This window comes from Haliotis rubra, unplaced genomic scaffold (assembly GCF_003918875.1).
Source record: "Haliotis rubra isolate DU_JTF1 unplaced genomic scaffold, ASM391887v1 Scf36, whole genome shotgun sequence".
Lineage (NCBI taxonomy): Eukaryota > Metazoa > Mollusca > Gastropoda > Lepetellida > Haliotidae > Haliotis > Haliotis rubra.
This window is the reverse complement of record NW_025767035.1, coordinates 1,520,904-1,541,651: the sequence shown is the minus strand read 5'-3', so window position 1 is coordinate 1,541,651 and position 20,748 is coordinate 1,520,904. Positions and strand designations below refer to the sequence as shown.

At 39.9% G+C, this 20,748-nt stretch overlaps 2 protein-coding genes across 2 annotated transcripts; one reads left to right on the top strand and one right to left on the bottom strand.

Annotated features, from left to right (window-relative positions):
* Window positions 1-1,827: 1,827 nt before the first annotated feature.
* LOC124285439 (angiopoietin-1-like) lies at window positions 1,828-10,447 on the bottom strand. Its single transcript, XM_046721663.1, has 2 exons — window positions 10,288-10,447; window positions 1,828-2,480 (listed from the first exon to the last, which is right to left on the bottom strand). The coding sequence occupies exons 1-2, from the start codon at window positions 10,445-10,447 to the stop codon at window positions 1,828-1,830; spliced, it is 813 nt and encodes a 270-aa protein (XP_046577619.1).
* Window positions 10,448-14,876: 4,429 nt separating this feature from the next.
* Window positions 14,877-19,858, top strand: LOC124285357 (BPTI/Kunitz domain-containing protein-like). The gene is made up of 5 exons (XM_046721569.1): window positions 14,877-15,007; window positions 15,813-15,887; window positions 16,491-16,633; window positions 18,421-18,538; window positions 18,829-19,858. The coding sequence occupies exons 2-5, from the start codon at window positions 15,821-15,823 to the stop codon at window positions 19,011-19,013; spliced, it is 513 nt and encodes a 170-aa protein (XP_046577525.1). The 5' UTR covers window positions 14,877-15,007; window positions 15,813-15,820; the 3' UTR covers window positions 19,014-19,858.
* The last annotated feature ends 890 nt before the right edge of the window (window positions 19,859-20,748 follow it).

Genomic DNA, 20,748 nt, shown 5'->3' with positions numbered 1-20,748 from the left:
GTGTTTGAAGAGTATTCATTATATGAGTGAGTGACCGAGCTTATAGTTTTACAATATCACGGTTGGGGATTCCAGAAACGGGCTTCGCACCTTGTGCATGTCTCGGGAGTAGAACTTGAGCTTTAGACGCCTTCAGTGCGACCGCTTTACCGTTTGGCCATTTAACCACCCCGATTTGTGTGACGACAGTCAGGAGGGGACCATTTTTCACCAGTGTATTACATTTCCGCAGTACCTCACAGATGATTGTATGCAATTTATTGACACTAGATGTTCACAAGGTTATTGGTGCGTCATTGAGTTCAACTTCTATTGAAGTCGTTTTCATTTTCTGCTGTCCTTCTTCGATCAGTATATGTGCTCGGGTCATGTTTTACCTGATGTGAACAACTACAGCATGTTTGCACACTTCAAATACAGATTTCTGAAGAGACGCCGCCGTATAAATCATTAACATCTATTTTCTTTAGGGGAATAGTTTTGCGCTTCACGCCTAGAAAATTGTCTCCGTATATTTATTGATGCCATTGATTTTCCCACTGAGTCAGTACATAGATTTTTGCACATTTAAAGGAAATTCCTTTTTGATACTTGCATCAAACAGTTTTCAGGCCAGGTATAGTTAAGCAGTGTAAGAAACTAGATAATGTTTTGTGAGAAGATCGATGAGATTGGTGGTGAATATTGAAAAAATATTAATATCCCATCTATTTCAGAAGGTACATAAAATACACTTTGTATAAACACTAATTTCATTAAACCACATCTTAGGTCTCGCTTCCGCTAAAGTTCTGAGGACACCCCGACATGGGTCAGACCGATCTTTCAGCCGCCAAATCAGATATTCAGGAAACCAGATCAGAAAATGGTAGTCAGAATGTTTTTTCATGCAATCAGAAAAAGTTAAAACGGCGTAGAAATCAAAATATTTTCCTAAGTGGACTGGGAGTCGCCAGTTTGAAACTAGTGACGTATAGCTTGAGAGAGCTGCTTTCTAATTAGCTAATATCGGAATCTTTTTAGCCATTTCATTGCTTGATCAAAGTGTGAAAACGGTTGTTCTTACGTGAGCCGTAACTGGATGTACTCGGATCTTGTTTAGCGGTATAGCGAGAACTAGGATCTGTTTATAATGCGACAGGCCGAAACCCGAGGCGGCCATGCGACATATAAATAACTTTGGGGATATTCCTGGGGAAAAAGATATGTTTGATAGATCGCGTATTTTTAGGCTGGGGCTTCAGTAGAGGACCAATATGCAGAGCTGGAGACCGTTCCACACAATGGTGAGGCACTGCCTATGTCAACGTTTTAAAGGAGAACTGGAGGTGAATGGTTTCTAAGTTCCATGTTGCATAAATCCATGCAACCTTCTTCATTCAATGCCGTCATTTCGTGTAAACATTAGGGATTATTATAGCAGAGGATGTCTCTGATTATATAAAAAAAAGTGGAACACGACAAGTGAAAGTTAAGATGCCGCCATCTTTGAATTCAGGATGGCAGGTGCCATTGCCTTGGTCTGGCAGCTGTAAATTTGATGGGCTTTGAGGGAGAAGACATTGAACAATTTTCGATCTCATTAAAAGATTTATTTCGATACTACATTTATTCTGCCTGCGTTGAGATCAGCTGCGGATACTATTAACAGGCCTTGTCACCTATAGGAATGACAAAGGATAGTGGATTTTGAGGCCCCCAAAGTCAACCCAGGCTGGACACATATATTTCTTTGATGGTATTCCCTTCGCTATTCAGCTTTCGGGTGTTGCTGTTAGCAGTTTGTAAGGCACAGCTATTAAGAATCTCGTATGTATTCGTCTGAAATCAGACCGTCAGCCACATTTGCATTCTGTAGGGTACCTTGTCCCCAAGGTCATGTGTCCAGAACACCTCTGACGAAACATTTGTTCGTTTCTCGTCCAGTGGACGAAGCAGACGACCATTGGGATTACACTCTGCGCATGCGTCAAACCAAAATCCGCTTCCGTATTTGACGGCACAACTTCCGGCATCATTGTCGTTATCCCTGTCGTATGTGCTGAATGCAGAACCTTTTAGCGGAGTTAAACAGTCTCCTATTGGTCTCATTCTGTTGCCACGTGACTCCGAAAAGTACATACGATAACCATCTGCCTCGTCTGAAAGGTAAAAGTTGTAGTAGTACTGTTGCTTGAAAGAATTATCACCAAATTTCATTTCAATCTTCAGTGTAAAGGTCCGAGGTTTACAAATGTGGTACAACTTCTCCAGTCCCAGCCAGTGATCTTTGTCGGTCAACCCGAAACCGTCACGATATTCTGCCCAACTCCGGTTGAAGTCGACAGTGGCAATTGGTGTTTCCATACGGTACTGGATAAATGTTCTTCCATTAAATCCCATGATACATCTCACCGGAAACGGCGTAGATGTAGACGTTGGCTGGATGCTGTAGTAGCCGTCGGGATAGCCGAAACCAGAATAATATCCTTCACTGCAATCTGAAACAACAACAACAACAATAACAACAACGACAACAACACAAACACAGGAGGAGGGAAGAAGTACGTATGTTACAATATGTCCTGGTATTTATGACGGCACGATCAAGTCAAACATGATTAATATACTTTAGAATTTAAAATATATGAAAAATTGATGAATGCAATTAAATACTTTGGGGAAGCATTATCTATTGAAATAATTCCTATAATGTCTTTACATTTCAATGGTTCAATGTCTCAGAACAAAGGAGTGGTGGGGGCATATGGTTCCGGGGTCAGAAGAAATGGGCAGTTGATATATTTGATAACCGATAGGGCGGTGGGTTAGCCTAGTGGTTAAGTCTTTGCTCGTCAGTTCGATCACTCAACATGAAAAAAACGTGAGGTACAATGTAAGAAGCCCATTTCTGGTGTCCCCCACCGTGATATTGCTAGAATATTGCTAAAAGCGGCGTAAAACCATACACACTGACTGATAACGAGGCCACGGAACTACGGACACATTACGTCAACATTACGTGCAAGACACCTACACTTGTTCCACAAAGGATTCGTCCTGTTCTTTACCCATAACTAACGATTGTCATAGCGAACGTGGTTTTCTGCTTCCTTTGTTTAAAAGACCACTGTAAGATTGTATCTATATCCTGGGGTCTGTACCAAGCAATCTAGTGATTCATATCCCGCGCATTGATCCACGCAACTGGGATATGATGAGGGGCGGTGGGGTAGCCTAGTGGTTAAAGCGTTGGCTCGTCACGCCGAAGGCCCGGGTTCGATTCCCCACATGGGCACAATGTGTTAAGCCCATTTCTGGTGTCCCCCGCCGTGATATTGCTGGAATATTGCTAAAAGCGGCGTAAAACTAAACTCAGTCAGTCAGTCAGTCAGTGGATATGATGACAAGCATATCAACCAAGTCCGAGAGTCTGACCATCCGATCCTGTTAGTCACCTCTTGCAAGCATAGGTTCCTGAAAATCAGTTCAGGGTTAGTCATTGCGAATGTCCCTTTAAGGAACGATTCCCATTAACGTATGAAAACACTTCGCGAGAATTCGGCCTTTGTGTCTTCTGGATGTCGGACTGTTTTTTTAAAGACACATTCTGTATTTCGTATTTTGAAAATATAACATTAATGTATATTTTCTTAGCATGGGGATTATTTCTAAAGCGTTCAACTTTCCTTCAGTTGATTAAGGATTCAAAAGTATGTAGAAAACTCATGGTATTTTACAAATGGTTGTTTTTCTTTGTGACTAGCATGAGTGAGTGAGTTTAGTTTTACGCCGTTTTAGCGTTATTCACGGCGGGGGACACCAGAAATGGGCTCACACATTGTGCACATGTGGGGAATCGAACCCGGGTATTAGGTATGACGAGAGAACGCTTTAACCACTAGGCTACCCTATGACTGGCATGACTCACACTGGTTGAGGAATCCCATTGGCCTCCATGAATTCAATGTTCCTGGCGCACAATCATACAGCACACACCCCAAGAGGCATCATAAGCTCAGGCAACAGTACGAACTACTAAGTACTAGTTACTTTGCAATGGGGGCGGTGGGGTAGCCCAGTGGTTAAAGCGTTGGCTCGTCACGCCGAAGACCCGGGTTCGAATCCCCACATGGGTACAAATTGTGAAGCCCATTTCTGGTGTCCCCCGCCGTGATGTTGCTAGAATATTGCTAAAAGCGGCGTAAAACCAAATTCAGTCAGTACTTTGCAATGGCAGTTAACGAAACAATACGAATGTTATACTTTTCCCCCATTACAAATGTGTGTAGAGATTGCATGAATAATACATTCTCTAGGTTACAATAATTTCCATTAAATATGTAAATGAATTCATGTATGATTTCGTTTTGATTGACAAGAATGGTTTCACCATCCTTATAGTATAACGCCCAAATCTAACAGCAGTCCACCCAAAGGGATACCTATACACGTGTATATCGTTATCTACAGCATCGCAGGGGCGGTGGGGTAGCCTAGTGGCAGTCGTCACGCCGAAAGGGATACATGGGCACAATGTGTTAAGCCCATTTCGTGTCCCCGCCGTGATATTGCTGGAATATTGCTAAAGCGGCGTAAAACTAAACTCAGTCAGTCGTAATCTACAGCATCGCCACGGGTTTGTAAACAATATGTTCCTCCGCCACCCGTGAATACACATGCGTATCTCTGTTAACAGGAACGATATTTTATGGACAGACAAGTTCTTTATAGCAATGGATGCGACGGTTAGCTGTAGATGCTGACACCTTTATCAAGCAAGTCATCATACTTTCTTCTAAATGCCACCCAAAGAAGTTGCTCTGTAAAAGTCTACTTTAATTTTCTAATCACCACACATAGTGGCTCTAACTATTCCGAGGGGAACAATTGCATATCTTCGAATCAAGTGACGACTGGTTCCAGCGATTTCTTCGACCAATCAGCGCTAAAAGATGCTTCAATATATCGGGCAGTGGTACAGTTTGCAAAATGTTTAAACCCTATAGTATACGACACGAAGGTTATAAAAGGCCCTATTCAAGTATGTAGAGGGAACGTAGTGCATATATACATCTACAGTATACCTTCAATACAATATCAATGCTCTGATAAATACATCGTTATCGGAGTTTGATCGGCCACCTTGACAACATCAATGTAGAGATACGAACATTTCTTTAGAATATATAATTATTATATCTGAGCCAATACTAAGTTCAATAACCGATTTACAGAACGTCAGTACACAAAGGAGTAACACTTGGTCGATATACCCAGTTTATGTGACTGAGAGTTCATGGAACCTTAAACAGAGTTGAGTCTCTAAGGCACGCATGGGGGTCATACTATGGCCTGGAGCCAAGGGGGGAAACAGTTCCGTACATTTTAAGTAGGGCGAGGCGATTGTTTGTCATGTGTTGTAGGCTGATGTTATATATGAGTGTAGCAAAATGTTCAAGTTAAAAACGTCTTGGAATCTTGATACTTTTGAATAAGTTCCTTCCTTAGCACCCGTCATCCGCCAATGTGCATGAAATAAACAGGTTTGTTCGTTACTTGCATGGGCGCAACTAGGTTATTTTCAAGAGTAAGCAAAACCAATTGTCCAAAGGCGTGAAGAGCCCGAACATGCTGTTAGATTTTATTTGTAACAAATAGTGGAAATGTATTTATCATTTTTAAATTAAATATATTCGTATTTCACGGACACATTTTCGACTTTCATTCAAGAAACATGTGATGAAAATTGACGTTTGAACATTAACACGAAATTATTAATTGTATGTTTTTTCACATGTTATATATTTTTTTTCATTTTTAAAACGAGACGACCTATCATTATAATGACAATATTTGTGAGAGCGCGGTTTGCTTACTTTGTAAAACACTCACTATGAAGGGCTACCTGCTAGCCTGAATGAAATAACAATAAGTATACATGGAGTTATATATACTTATTTCCTTATCTCATTACTTCATTACTGATATCTCAAAGCAAGATGATCTTAAAATACAGCAAATGTTGTATTTGTATTTTTTAATTCAACTTTGAAATGAACACTGAAGACACCAGAAGCTTCATCAGCTATCAAAGAGAAACACTTGACCCATGTCATCGCATCCTAATTGCGTAGATCGCTGCCCATGCTGTTGATCACTGGATTGTCTGGTCCAGACGTGATTATTTTCAGACAGCCCACATATAGCCGGACCATTGCTATGGGCGGCGGTAACCCGCCAACCAACCAACCTTATGCACGATACCAATGTATGAGACGGGCTTGATTTCTAGTCGTGTGAAAAGTGAGCACATGCATAACATATTACACCATCTTTTGATGGAGGGTGTCTGAGCCATTGGTGTCCCCGGAATACCTTTGGAGTAAGAGTCAGTTAGACGCCTAAAATATGTCTTTGTGGAAATTGAAAATTGCTATCAAATGATATTGCCGCATTGCTCCGAATAATTTTCGAGTGATCTTCCGAAGTCTGTAGCACATGTATGGCACAGCAGTCTATAAATACCTATGTGGGTTCCTTTACAAGATTCCTTTCCTTCATAAACTTTAATAGTATCTGCCATTGTAGGCTCTGAAGCTGATTCTATGGGTGAGTCTGTTATGTTGGAATCGCTCGGCATGGTGGTTTTGGTTTTTAACACTTTCTCCCTTGCCCAAAGAATCGATTGTTCTATAATGCACCACTTAATTCGCTTTGCTGCTAATTTTAGTGCTGGTCATTGCTCGATAATAGGAGCTCAGCAATCGATCAAAAATCTATTGTAATCGTAAACCCCACCAATAAACTCATCTAGGCAATTAACGCAACACTATCATAAAACTGTACAAACGAAACAAAAATAAGAAACACGCTCTCTGAAGTTTGATTTGATGTTTCATATTTTATGAATATCGATAAGAACACAGGGGCTTGTAACTCTAAAAACTGCCATCAAGTTATACACAGCTATCACAAACGGGGTCTTTGGTATAGTACTAAGACCCCGTCTGTGACAGTAAATAACTTGATTGACCGACCATTCGATCAATCGCACCAGCACTACTCATTTTAGGATAATTAATTCAGAATATCATGTTAAAAAGACTTAAGTTACTTCCAGAGCACTCATCGGTTTGTCATATATCTGCAATGGAATGTCACGATGATTTAAACCAGCCTTTCTGACGATCTGTATTTAGAACTATTTACAACGTGCGCCGCGCCAACAAAGGGACACCACTCTTGAAACATCATAAAGCATTTACCAAATCCTTTAAAGCCGAAATATTCCAATTTTCAAATTAAACCAAAAAAATTATGTTCGACCGTGGAGAGCTTAAATTAGTAATATACTGCATAGATGGTAAAGTGGCTTTATTTTAACATATTATTGTGCCCTTTTTACGAGTAAACACAACTTTTGCTCTTTTTGAGATGTGAGCAAATGCTTTTCATGTTACAATGGTAGTTTCACCCCTGGCTTGACGCCGCGTGGTCAACACGTGATGACGGCAAGTCAGACAATCAAGATATGAAAAAAGCTCAAAAGGGGAAAGTGTTTGTTGTGAGCGTGGTATAAAGCTTTTTAGAATCAAGACAATCTTTGAAAGCTTCTTGATTTTAGTTATTTATGACAGAAGTGAACACATGTTGATTTAATTTAGTTCTTTAAATGGTGGTCTGATGTATACCATGCTACGAACACCAGTTGTAATTAGTTATTTCACTGATTCTTTGTCAGTGTTTCTCCTTCCTGCTGTCAAACACAGGTTTCCAGCAACTTTAACAGTATTTTAGATACATTTTTCGAAATCATAGAAATATTTGAGGAGACAGGTCCGTTACCATATTTCGATGGCATCGTACCTATAGACCATGGATCATAAGTAGGGTATTTCTAACGGATCATAGCACAACTCAGCGCAGGAAGCCGTACCGACACACGCGGATGAATAACATATTCCGGGATAAAGTAAACTTTTCATGTTCTGAAGTAACTTCAACATGATGGTCTATTTAATGTTATTAATGATTAAATTTATACGCTGTTAAAGAGAGAAGAATAGTGGCAAGACTGTTACACTTACCTGTCATCAAACGTTCGCACTTCGTACCCACGTAACCATTGACGCACTGGCAGGTAGAGTCGGGTTGTAGAATACCGCCATTTTCACATTCTTGAGCCTAAAATATAGATAATACACAGCAAATGACCGAGCTTACCAATGAAAAGATATTACACCTACAAGTAATTAAAGTAATATTCAATAGATGTTGACCCATCACAAGTGGAATGCGGTTTGCTGTTCAAGACGATGTTCTTTTATGTTTATGCATTATGGGCATCCATATATAATGTATACATTCATTTTTCTCTCTGTTGCGCAGCCTTATTTGCGCTACAGTTTGCCTGTGCACGACGGGAAGCCCCTGCGCCGCAGGGAGCTTGAACATTGAGATGGGCAAAATATCCACGCGATCACTGGGATATATTTCCAGTTTTTAACCACTTCAGCGGGATTCTGGACATTTATCGAAACGTCGCCAACCATTGAAATTCAGGTTTTGTTCATACATTTAGCTCCTTACGATTGAATGCATCATTTTCTAAATGTATGCATGAAAAAATGAAAAACGTATCGCAACACCTATATTTAGTAGTTCGCATTTCGCCATTTATGTTCATATCATACATATGTTTGTTTGTATGATTATTTTGTCCCTTCGCACGTACCATACATTGATTATAGATGTGCACGTGTGGCGATCAAAGGCGAGCATCACGTGCAATACATGTACTCGTTATTAAGCAGGTATTAAGTTTCAGTAAACTGTTTTCACTGCTCGATAATCAATTGATTTCTTTGCTTGTGGGGTCTCCTCGGGTGACAACTGCTCAAAGATTGCAAGTCTTTGGTATGCGGAATTTTGGCATCTCACTGTTCGAAGAGATGATGGTTGTCATCCATCGACTATCAGCCTATTGGTCAGATTATATACCTCAAAATCTTGAAAATCATCGCATTTGTTACCGTCATACGACCATAGTTGTCAGCTCTACGAAATGAGTCAGTTTGTTGCCATGAATACTTCTCTGAATAAACTGCAGTTTTTCATTCTTTTTGTGTTAATATTTGCCATTTAATTATTACTTGAGGGTCAATTTATCCAGATAGTAAGTCAAACTGAGGTTGGTTATGTTCTTTGCTATAGTAAATGGTAACATACTGATACTATGAAAACAGGTGGGGTGTTGCAATACGTTTTTCCAACTGTATATATTAAATGAAGTTAATTTACAATATTTTTAGTAGTTTATTCTATGAAATTAGTTTTGCAATCAAATATATTTCTAAAGTTTTCAAGGGGCCGTGGGGTAGCTCAGTGGTTAAAGCGTTTCCTCTTCACGCCGAAGGCCCGTGTTCAATTCCCCACATGGTTACAATGTATGAAGCCCATTTCTGGTGTCTGCCGTCGTGATATTGCTGGAATATTGCTAAAAGCGGCGTAAAACCCAAATCACTCACTCTAAAGTTTGCAAAGGTTTGCAATCAACTTTTGCATAATGCGGGTAATATATAGGTTTGTTTTCGATGTAATTTTGATTCACTATTTAACATTTATAACATTAAGTGTTCGCGCAAACATATAGCGTAGAACCTGTCGCAAACAAAGGCGTAGTTCACCGGAAATTGCACCAGACACAATTTTTGTCATTGATTTGGATATTTGGAAATGTGTATCGCAAATGTCATGTTTAAAATATTTTGGAAACTTTACCATGGGCTTGACTGAATTATTTGTTGTTCAACGCGACACTTAGCAATATTCAAGGTACATGGAGGCGGTCTGTAAACAATCGAGTCTGGGCCAGGAATCTACACGATAAATTTCTGTTTCTAAAAATACTTTAAATTCATAATATACTAACGGAAAAAGTAACTGTACATGACATAAAATTGCATAAAATACAAGTTAATTGAAAAGTTTTAAACATATCATATCGATAAACGAATCATCCATGATTATGTTTACATTAAGTTTTAATCGAGTGCATGCGATGGTAGCGTAGCGATCGGCAAAGCAGTCGGCCGGCGTGCACCGAAGTGTCCGGCCTCGTCATATTACTGTGAAGCATTTCGAGTCGGGGGTCATCTCAAAAATAATATTTTTTAAATCATTAATCCTCGCAAAGACACGAGGGCCTGTGATTGTCAGTGGCATTCTTACAGGTCAGATGAGATTATTGGGCCTCGCGTGAAGCCGTCCATTCAAGGACAGAGACGTAACTTTACGCTTCAGTACGATAATGCCCGTCCACATGTCGCCCGTGCTGTGACACATTTCCTGAGACAGCAGAACATCCCAACAGTCCCCTGGCCAGCTGTTTCTCCGGACCTCTCTCCCATGGATCACGCTTGGGGTGAAATGGAGCGACCTTCACGTCAAGCCTAGGATCAGCCATTGGTGTTAGCTGAATTGGGACACACGTTGGTTCAGACATGAAACAACATCCCCAAAGCTTTCTTCAATCGCTTTATGTGTGTCGTCTATGCGTCGTCGTTGTCAAACTTGCATCAACGCCATTGGTGGACACACTCGATTACTGAATTTGTGAACTGACTTTTGACACCACATCTCATCAAGGGCGTGTCACGACGCCTAGTGTCAAATCATACAGATTTCGATATCATTCTGTCAACACTTAAAACACCACAAATCATGTTATTATATTTTTGCATTTAGAATGGCATGGCATCAACTACTTTATGCCAGTAGTATAGGTATCATGTTTGGCTGTTTGCCGAGTTTGGGCTGTAAGTGATGGTCATACTTGCTTAAAAACTTTAATAAACATATCTGTAGAACCAACCCCTTGATGTTCCCAAACACAGCCCTGAACTGTACAACAACTATTTAACATCTTAACACCAAGAATGTCTTCCTACTTTATCTAAAGTTTACAGTGAGTGAATTCAGTTTTACACGCTTTTAGCAATATTCCAGCAATATCACGGCGGGAGACACCAGAAATGGGCTTCATACATTGTAACCATGTGGGGAATCGAACCCGGGCCTTCAGCGTCACGAGTGCATGCTTTAACCACTCGGCTACCCTACGGCCCCTTGAAAACTTAAGAAATATATTTGATTGCAAAACTAATTTCATAGAATAAACTACTAAGAAATATTGTAAATTACTTCATTTAATATATACAGTTGGAAAAATGTATCGCAACACTCCACGTATTGGAAATATAGATTCTGCAATTGAGATGCTACATAGTAATACAGGAAATGTGAAAGACTAAATCTAAATTACAGGACTGCATCCAGAACATTCCATTTTCTGTAAAAGTGTTTCATATTGTCGTCATTTTTATCAATAAATTTCTCAATATCATAAACGTCCTTTCATTGGCTTTTGTCCGAAAATATGGCGCTTTGCCAGAAATATCATGTGGTTAATTAAATGGTTACCACTACAACAGTTGTTAAAATATGCCAAGAACATTTTGATGGTTGGACAATCAAGGTATACATGGTAAATATCCTCACTTACTGAACAACATAATGCACATAGGTCATTATCTATCAATTTCATTTTTAGTAGTTCTCGTTTAGTGTAAATGACTCTATGAAAAACTTCTTATATTGAATATCTAAGAGTTTCCTGTCTCCAGTGGATTGTGACAGGGATTTGGCTTTCCATCTGTCGGAACCATCAATAATATTTATCCCTTTGTACGGATATTGTGGAGCTTTGGAGTCCAGTACAATACAGAAAAATGGACACAGCGTCAGACGCAAAGAGTCTGATGCAGACCCTATAAACGATACCGGGGGCTATTCTGACCGGGAAAACTATGTAAGGCAACATAAACATTGACAGTACACATATGTGTAGTGCATAAGTCAGGAAGTACACCCGTACCTTTACGTAGTACATCATTTCCGTACTGGGTTCCATCTTTGAGCAATCCCCTTGATCAGAATCTGTGTTGAGATGGCAAATCCTCAAAGTGGAACCGTGTTGAAACGACTTGCAGGAATCGTCCTCAGAACATCTTCTTCCGCAGTCCAACTTACTTACATCACGAATTACGAATAATATGAACTGACTCTTCATGATCTGTCCAGGACACGAGTCCAGAAGAAGGTAATTGTCTGTGTGTATCATATACACTGGTGCCAGGAGAATAACTAGGATATAGCACGAAATATACATCGCTTGTAGTTATCCACGTTTCACCTGTAGAATAAACCTTATGCTTATCAACCAGAGAGGTCTACAGCGCGCGCTGTCTTGTGTACAGGCAATTTCAGTTTAACTAAATGTTTCTGCGCCGTGTGCATTTGTGTCGTCGGTAGTAAGTCTTCCAGTTTCCTTCAATTCTACAGTAATTATCTTGCACCGTATACGTCTTCGACAAATTCGAGATCCAGCTACATTAACGAGTGCAACAGCTGATTTCCAAGAGGAACTTGCAATGATTCGATGGCGAACCGTTATAAGTATCTAACAAGTTCTTTGATGCCAGATACGAGTATTTGTTGCCTTGAAAGCACAGGATGTTTCTTTTTGTCAGATCCGGCCGGTGGAAATTACATACACACATTGATGTTGATGCTATTAAGCTGTCACCTAGCATATACTGAGAATTTTCGCTATTGATTGGTAATCCACAAGAATCGATTCGGGGATGGGGTGGTGGGAGGCATTTTGCATGGAGACTTGTAAATATTTTCAACCTATGTGATAGCGAACTGTCCAATCGCATTAACCAACCAGGGCTGGGCTTGTGTCTGTAGGATAGTGTCTGTCTAGTGACATAATGAGTGAGTGAGTGAGTTTAGTGTTACGCCGCACTCAGCAATATTCCAGCTATATGGCGGTGGTCTGTAAACAATCGAGTCTGGACCAGACAATCTAGTGATCAGCAATATGAGCATCGATCTACGCAATTGGGATACGATGACATGTGTCAACCAAGTCAGCGGGCCTGACCACCCGATCCCGTTAGTCGCCCCTTAGTGGGCTTACGACAAGCATAGGTTACTGACGATCAGTTCTAACCCGGATCTTCACGGGTGCCATGATAGGGCTGAAATATGTTCAAGGTATATGACACGCATTGTGACTGACCAAGTCTGACCACCTGGCCACCGGTTCTGTTTGTCTATCGACAAGCGAATCCTAAGGACCTATTATCATCCAGGTCTCTGGCTAGATTAAATAAATGTACTTAACCCTACTTAAATGCTATACATTTTGCTTGAATAACATATTTCAGAAACGAAGGAAAGTTTACATAATGTTGGTTTCAGCAGATATAGTGAGGATAACGCGTATATCCACACTGTTTAGAAACCGGAGCAATTATAGCTACCTGATTCCCAGCTTTCATCGACCTGATGTAGCTACTCTACTCCAAAACGTCGTGTTCCTCATGTTTCAGAAGTTGACATCCATAAACGTCCCCCATTATGGGCATGACTTCTAAATAACAGTCAAAGAGTTACGAACAGTTGGCACTATAACTAACAATCAGCTAAAGGATAAATGAGCGAATAAAAAATTTATACGCCGCCTTTTAAGAGTCCAAATTAGATATTTTCTTGCAAATAAAACCCGACGGTTAAAACAATCTATCCCTTTCAACAAGACCCTCTTGCTTGATAACAGCATATTATAGGGCTTGGGCGAGTAGGAAAACATGGAATTGAGTACCCGTATGTACTTACCCGAATCGGAATCGTGTACCCGGAATTGTAAGGAATACATTCGGGTCAACTTTCTGGATATTCAATCACGATTTTACAGAGATTATTATAGAAAACTTGAAAAGGTGGTAATAAGACATTAAAACTGACTTCAAGCTATTTAATTTACGCCTGTTTAACCAATATAGAGGGTAACACCATTACTTACATTCCTCGTTATAACAACGAACGTTTTGTTCCTGCTGCTACTGTAACTTAACTACTCACAACTCATGTACAGATAAATTAGTCATTAAAACTATGCTCCATTAATTGGACAATACCAATGATGTAAAAAACCCGTGAAGGTCCGGGTTAGAATATTAACCCATGCTTGTCGTAAGAGGCGACTAACGGGATCGGGTGGTCATGCTCGCTGACTTGGTTGACACGTCATCGGTTCCCAATTGCGCACATCGATGCTCATGCTGTTGATCACTGGGTTGTCTGGTCCAGACTCGATTATTTATATTGAGTGCCACGTAAAACTAAACTCACTCAGTCACTCAATGATGTAAATGTGTGTTACGTCAAAAATGAAAAAGACAAACTATTCTCTGCCCTTGTCATTACAGAACTCTTTCCCTTTCCGGGTACCCGATTCCTAGAAATAGGTACCCGACCCGGATTCGAGTACCCGTCCCAGCCTTACATCATAAGGATCTAAATAGAGCTATATAGGTCTATGAGCTGTTTCTCGGTTTATATAGGTCTCAGGGGCGTTTCAATGGTCATTTAACAGACTTTCAGCACATAAGGGGGGTGCGCACCCCCCCACCCCCCTCTGGATCCGCCTATGCGGTCTTCTAAAGAAACGTCGCGTCATAAGGAGACCTAAGACTACCTATGACGATGTGCAGCGCTGTATACAGGAGACAGGGGCTGACGAGTGTTGACATAATTAAGCGACTTCGGATGCGGAAGTGTGTCGGTGTCACGTTGTGCTGGTGGATGCGAAAATGATTGATGCCAACTTTCATTCAAGTGAATAACAACAGCCTGATGGTATGGTGTTTACGTTGCAACTGACGCATGCAGGAGACAACTCACTTGAAGAATGACATGTCAGACATGGACAGCTGACGTCACATCTCTTCAACCAATCAGAATTCAGAAAACGTTTACTTGTCGTGACACTCTGTGTATAGTTTCCCAAGTTATTACCTATCTGGTGTATATAAAGACGCTGACAGCGACTTGATTCTCATAACAAGACCTTTCTGCCGAATCTCGCACGGTGTCGACATATTACAACGACCAGGTATGATTTAAATATAATATTTCAATTATTTAAGTACACATGTATAATGAATTAGACCCATCTGTACGTTATGATAAATCTCATTTCAGTTTTGCGGTTTACGTTGTCCATATTTGTTTTGAGTAACCCGCCTCCTGCCCACCCTGAATTTCATTCCGATGTGAATTAAAATATGGTTTTCTATCTCAATTGTTCTCGGTACTGCGAATATTAATGCCCCGATATGATGAAACAATACCCTTACTCTTGCACTCTCATACCCCCTCGCTAGCTCAGCTTGATCATCATTGAACTATATTTATTTCAAATAAAATTCCGAGGGAACATAAATTTAAACATTATTAGCATTATCATAAAACAAGTAACAAGACTTGTGAAAACGTGATATATTGTCTTTGGTTCGCCGGCCCGTCCGGTTTCCTTCTTGAAGATGATAAACACATAAAGACACACAGGTCGCCTTATACAATTATACCTTTAACTATATTTTAGTTAGATTCAACTAACTTATTCAAAGTCACAAACTAGTAAATTCTTCAATCTCATCTATATTTCTAAAATAATATATCTGACCGATTTTCGTACAGAAGAATTTTTTATTATAAGCTCAAAGAATGCAAGAGTAAGTGCAAGTACATATTTACCTGAGGGTGTTACTGACAAACGTTCCCCTAGCACGCTAAGCCACACTTACCTCACAGTCGGAGACACCTGTACCGTTGTGACTGACAGGTGACACATGGTCTAAGGCGTTGTGTCAGATGAAACGAAAGGTCATAAACTATCCCAACGTTTGTTGTTGCAGATAACAATATGGACATCAAAACAGTCCTGTGTGCCATTGCTGTTCTCGCCGCAGTTGAAGCGAGTTCGTTTATAGGTACGTACATTGACCATTTCAATTTCGTTTCCAAAGACCATTCTTTTCTCAAAGCGGTTGCATTTCATTGTGGCTTACAATTTTTTAATTCCTAAACTTTCAACAAAGTTTGCGGTCGATTAAATAACAATCATTCCTAGCGCTAATGCCAAGTGGACATTGTTACAATTTTCCGGGTAAACGAAAGTACACAAATACGCCCCATTCTGACCAAATGAACAGTTGGCCCTGAACCGGTATACGGATGCAGTACGACAGGAAAAATCATAAATTTGTAATGCATGAGACTGACCTGCCTTTCTCATACTGACACTTTTCGGCATACCTATTTCAAACTATTGGTTAATTGGTATTTACTTTTGGCATCTTATGATCCTGTGGACAGGTGCGCTTATGACTGATATTCATTCCATGAACATCTCCATCACTGTGCGATCAGTCTTATAAAGACATTAGTAACTCGATTTCACCGTAGTTGGAGACATATTGAACGACGATAATAATCGGTAATGTCAAGGATATAAAGTTTGGAATCACATCTTCATCTAAAGAATCCGTAGTCGAATCGTAGTGTTACTTCACAGAAATCACTCGTGTTTTCAGAACCGGTTCCAAGATGCTTGTTGTTTTGCCTCAATGGTATGGTCCCCGGAGAGTGTAAGTGTAACACGTGGCCCAGCCTTGGTGGCAGCCTGCTGGACAACCCCAGCGACAGGACACACCCCAAAGTCTCACCACGCTGCTTGGTAAGGAAGTAGCAAATGATTAATCAGTATTTTCCTATATACCCATCAAATGTTTAGACTCACTAGTGTAGATGTAGCCACTTACTTCAGTCAACTGTTCTAAACTAGATATGCAAAATATTCCATACTGTTTAAAAGTACTGTTTACACATGAATATATGTTATGTGTATATATATATATATATAGTGAGTGCTTTAAGTGAGTCTAAACTTTTGATGGGTAGTATTTTCAGCGGTGTCCTCCCATTTGTGAGAACTCCCAGTTGTGAGACACATTAATTAATGGTTCAGTGCACATAGGTGGTGTTTCCACATCCCTACAATGAAAGTGGGATCAGCCCAGCCCAGTACCCACAGGAGGCATAGTTCATTGAGTATTTTATTTATTCAGAAGAATATGTAATTATGATAACACATTTTTATTTTATACATATAAATATATACAGATTACATCAAATACAACTATTCTCTAAGTAACAATCTATTGTAATAATTAATATAAATCAATCACGAGAAGATTGAGTTAATTTCAGTATTTCCCTGTGAAACATGAAGGTTGTGTCTTGATGATATAATCGTGGACGGATTCAACTATTTTCTGGTTTACACAAGGAGTAAATTCTTTGTTTCCGTTCAAAAATATATAAGATCAATATAAATCTTGTTTTCGTTTTTTTGTAATTAGGTTTTAAAATTCTTTGAGACTGCATGACTCTTTGGAATTTGGTAGGGCATTCACTAAATGTATTGTGTCGGGTAGAAAGGGTTTGGCATAAGGGGCATTTCGACTGTAAATTTCAGAGTAATTTCAGAGTTATTTCTCAAACTATAGCTTGTAGTTTCGGAGACGGAGTAAATCTGAGTAGGTAAATTAATTTCTCTTTGATCACGAAGTTACCTACACAAAGTGTTTAATTATTAAAGACATTTACCTGAGTATGTTAATCAATTTATCCTATAAAGTTTCATTAAGTTACCTCCACAAGATTCAGTTACATAGCAAATCAGTAATTAGCTAGGGTGAATCCATTCTATCAGACAGGGGAGCATGGTGTGTTTTCGTTGTTAATTACCTACTCCACTGTCTCATAACTGGGAGTCTCACAACTGGGAGTTCTCACAAATGGGAGTAGACCTTTTCAGCAGAAATGATTGATTGTTGTGGCATGGCCACGGGCAAGGGCATTAGGCACGGCGATATATTGTCGTAATTTCAATAATGTTATCAATAATATTAGCTTTGTTTGTGATTATTGGTTTGTAAAACAGTGATCATTATTTTCTTATCATTTTTCTGAAACATCTGCGGGCTATTCTTCAACATTTGTTTTCTAGTTGAAAAAAAAAAATGAAATACAGTTCGCTCACTATTTTCAGATATGTTTATAATTGCATACAAAGATAACGCGTATGTTATATTGCATCTTCGGGTAAAGTTCTAAATTAATACTAAACAGTATACGTTCTTTAACGCTTGCTTGTGTATTACGCTGAACATTGTGTAAACAATGTGAGTAAATGAGTGTTTTTCGCGACACCTGTTTTAGAACTGGTCTTCAGAAACCCATGCTTTTCGTAAGAGGTGACTAACGGGTAGTGACGAGCCTGGGTGTAATATCTGATGCATGTTGCAGTATCCCAGCGGAGTAGATCGATGCTCATGATATCAGTCACTGGATTGTCTGGTCCAGACTCATTTTGTTACAGCTGAAAAATTGCAAGCACGGCGTTAAACAAGAAACAAACATAGAGGCAAACAAACATAATGTATGCATCAAATATTACAGTTCACGCGATGTGGAAAGAATTCCCGGTGCGTGGAGCGCTATGGAAGAACTGTGTGTGTTCCTGCATTCCACACATACGGTGGTGTCCGCCCTACACGCAGACCCGTCATGGTTGATGGTAGGTATACCAACGCTATTTACAGATGTGTTTCTTACGAGTGCGATATCAGCAAGGGTGGATAACAACATTTAGTTTTGTCACATTAAAAAGAGAGTTACTGCTCTTTTGAAAGTTTTGGGAAATATCCATCAGCACTCGCCTCTTTCCGCAACCCGCAATAAGATCCCTATTCGGCTTGTACGATAACACGATAACACGATGTTGGTCACGAAATAAATACATCGTTCAAATACCGAAGAGAGTTATCACCTAACCTCCAAATCATGTCTTTGATACGTCTGTTCCAGACAATTGCAGTCTTCCGATGGTGATCGGACGTTGTCGGGCTGCCTTCCGTCGCTACTTCTTCAACCCTGCCAGCGGCCAGTGTGAGCAGTTTCTATACGGCGGCTGTGGTGGCAACGCCAACAACTTCAAAACTCTGCAAGAGTGCCATCGCGTGTGTCGGCGTGTTCAACAGCCTGTATATTGAGAACAATTCCTGGTCAGTTAGCTCCATGCAGTTACAGTGCTGTTAATTCTATCATTAGGCTCAAGAATATGACATCAATACCTCAGGCTATATTAACATAGAAACCTGTAACAGGTAACCTCCCATCGGTGAAAGTAGGTGTAGACTTCTGTACCAAACACAACCGGATTTACACTGTTTACTTATTTAATTGATATTCTTCATTAATATGTACATCTGAATGGCACAGATAGAGGAATTAATCACACAAAAACATGCCTACATGTTTAGGCCAAGTGTTACATAAGTCTTCCAGTCGTTCAAGTTTGACTTGATGAGTTCATTGTATGTTGTTACACATTTCACTGGTACTCGTAAACATATAACACCATTAACGTTAGGTGTACATCTTTATCATAGCGATTTACCTTATTGATATTAGGTCTAATTAGGTAGACTGGAGCATAATATAATTTGGAACACCTTAAAAAGTTTTCAGCTAGTAAACACTGGTTGTCAAACAAGCAAGGATTGTACATGTGTAATACGGACGCTGTTGAGATATTTGGTAGACATATTGGACATGTCCTAAAGTCCATGTAAGAAATCCACCACCATCATTTACTGGTATTCCTTATTCCTCTTATCCCTCATCTGATTCCAATACAAATATTTTACAACACGAAAGTAAAAAAGGCTTCTACTATGTGTCGGGTCTTACAGAAAAATGCTCATTAGGGTTTGGGTCATTAACTGAGGAACTAAGGTATGCGTATTTGTGATATGTACGAATGTGTATATTTCTGGACGAAATTGGCTTTTTGAACGATTTACACAATATGTAATAAATGATTTTTATACTGCAACAAGTGTATTTTTTTTAAATGACGAGTTCGCCAGATTGCTGCCGCTTATCACCGCCTCCGTGTTCTACTCGGTAGACAGTCTGCCCGAAAAACAAAGTCGAGGGCTCGATCCAAAATGGAAGAGGCCACACCCAAAGACGTTAAAAACGTGTGATTACCCAGCCTGGCGCTATACCGGAGTTGAAGCCAGGGCTGGTCGGGCGCATAGTGGGGGACTATGTCTAGCTAAGATACATAGCGTTCACTGACATGAACGCTGTTTATGTCAGTGAATGCTATGTATCTTAGCTAGACTATGTCTAGACACGTTATAGTGAGGCGTGGTATCTCAGTGGCCTAGCACCCACAAACGTAGACACGCACGCATCCACATATTAATCTGGAAAGGAGTGAGAGGGATAAGGGCCTTTTACTTTCAAATAGCGGATGACTTACCCCTTCTGTTTTCACACTTATATACTTCTTGTCAAATACACAAGTATAGCTGAAGTAAGTGAAAAATACCAGAACAGTATGTTCCAGATGAACAGTCTTCCACGAGATATAAAACTGTTTAACTACAATCAGCAATCTGGATCGTTGTTGGTATATGGTTATACAATCGAAAACGTTGCACATGACGTATGTAAGGAAATGCGCTAATATTCTTAAACTGGGACACAACTGTCTTGCCTTCATTAGGCGAATGAATGAGTGATTTGTGTTTTACGCTGCGTGTAGCAATATCATGTAGCAAAACATATCTGTAGAACCAACCCCTTGATATTCCCAAGCACAGCCCTGAACTGTACAACAACTATTTAACATCTTAACACCAAGAATGTCTTCCTACTTTATCTAAAGTTTACAGTGAGTGCATTTAGTTTTACACGCTTTTAGCAATATTCCAG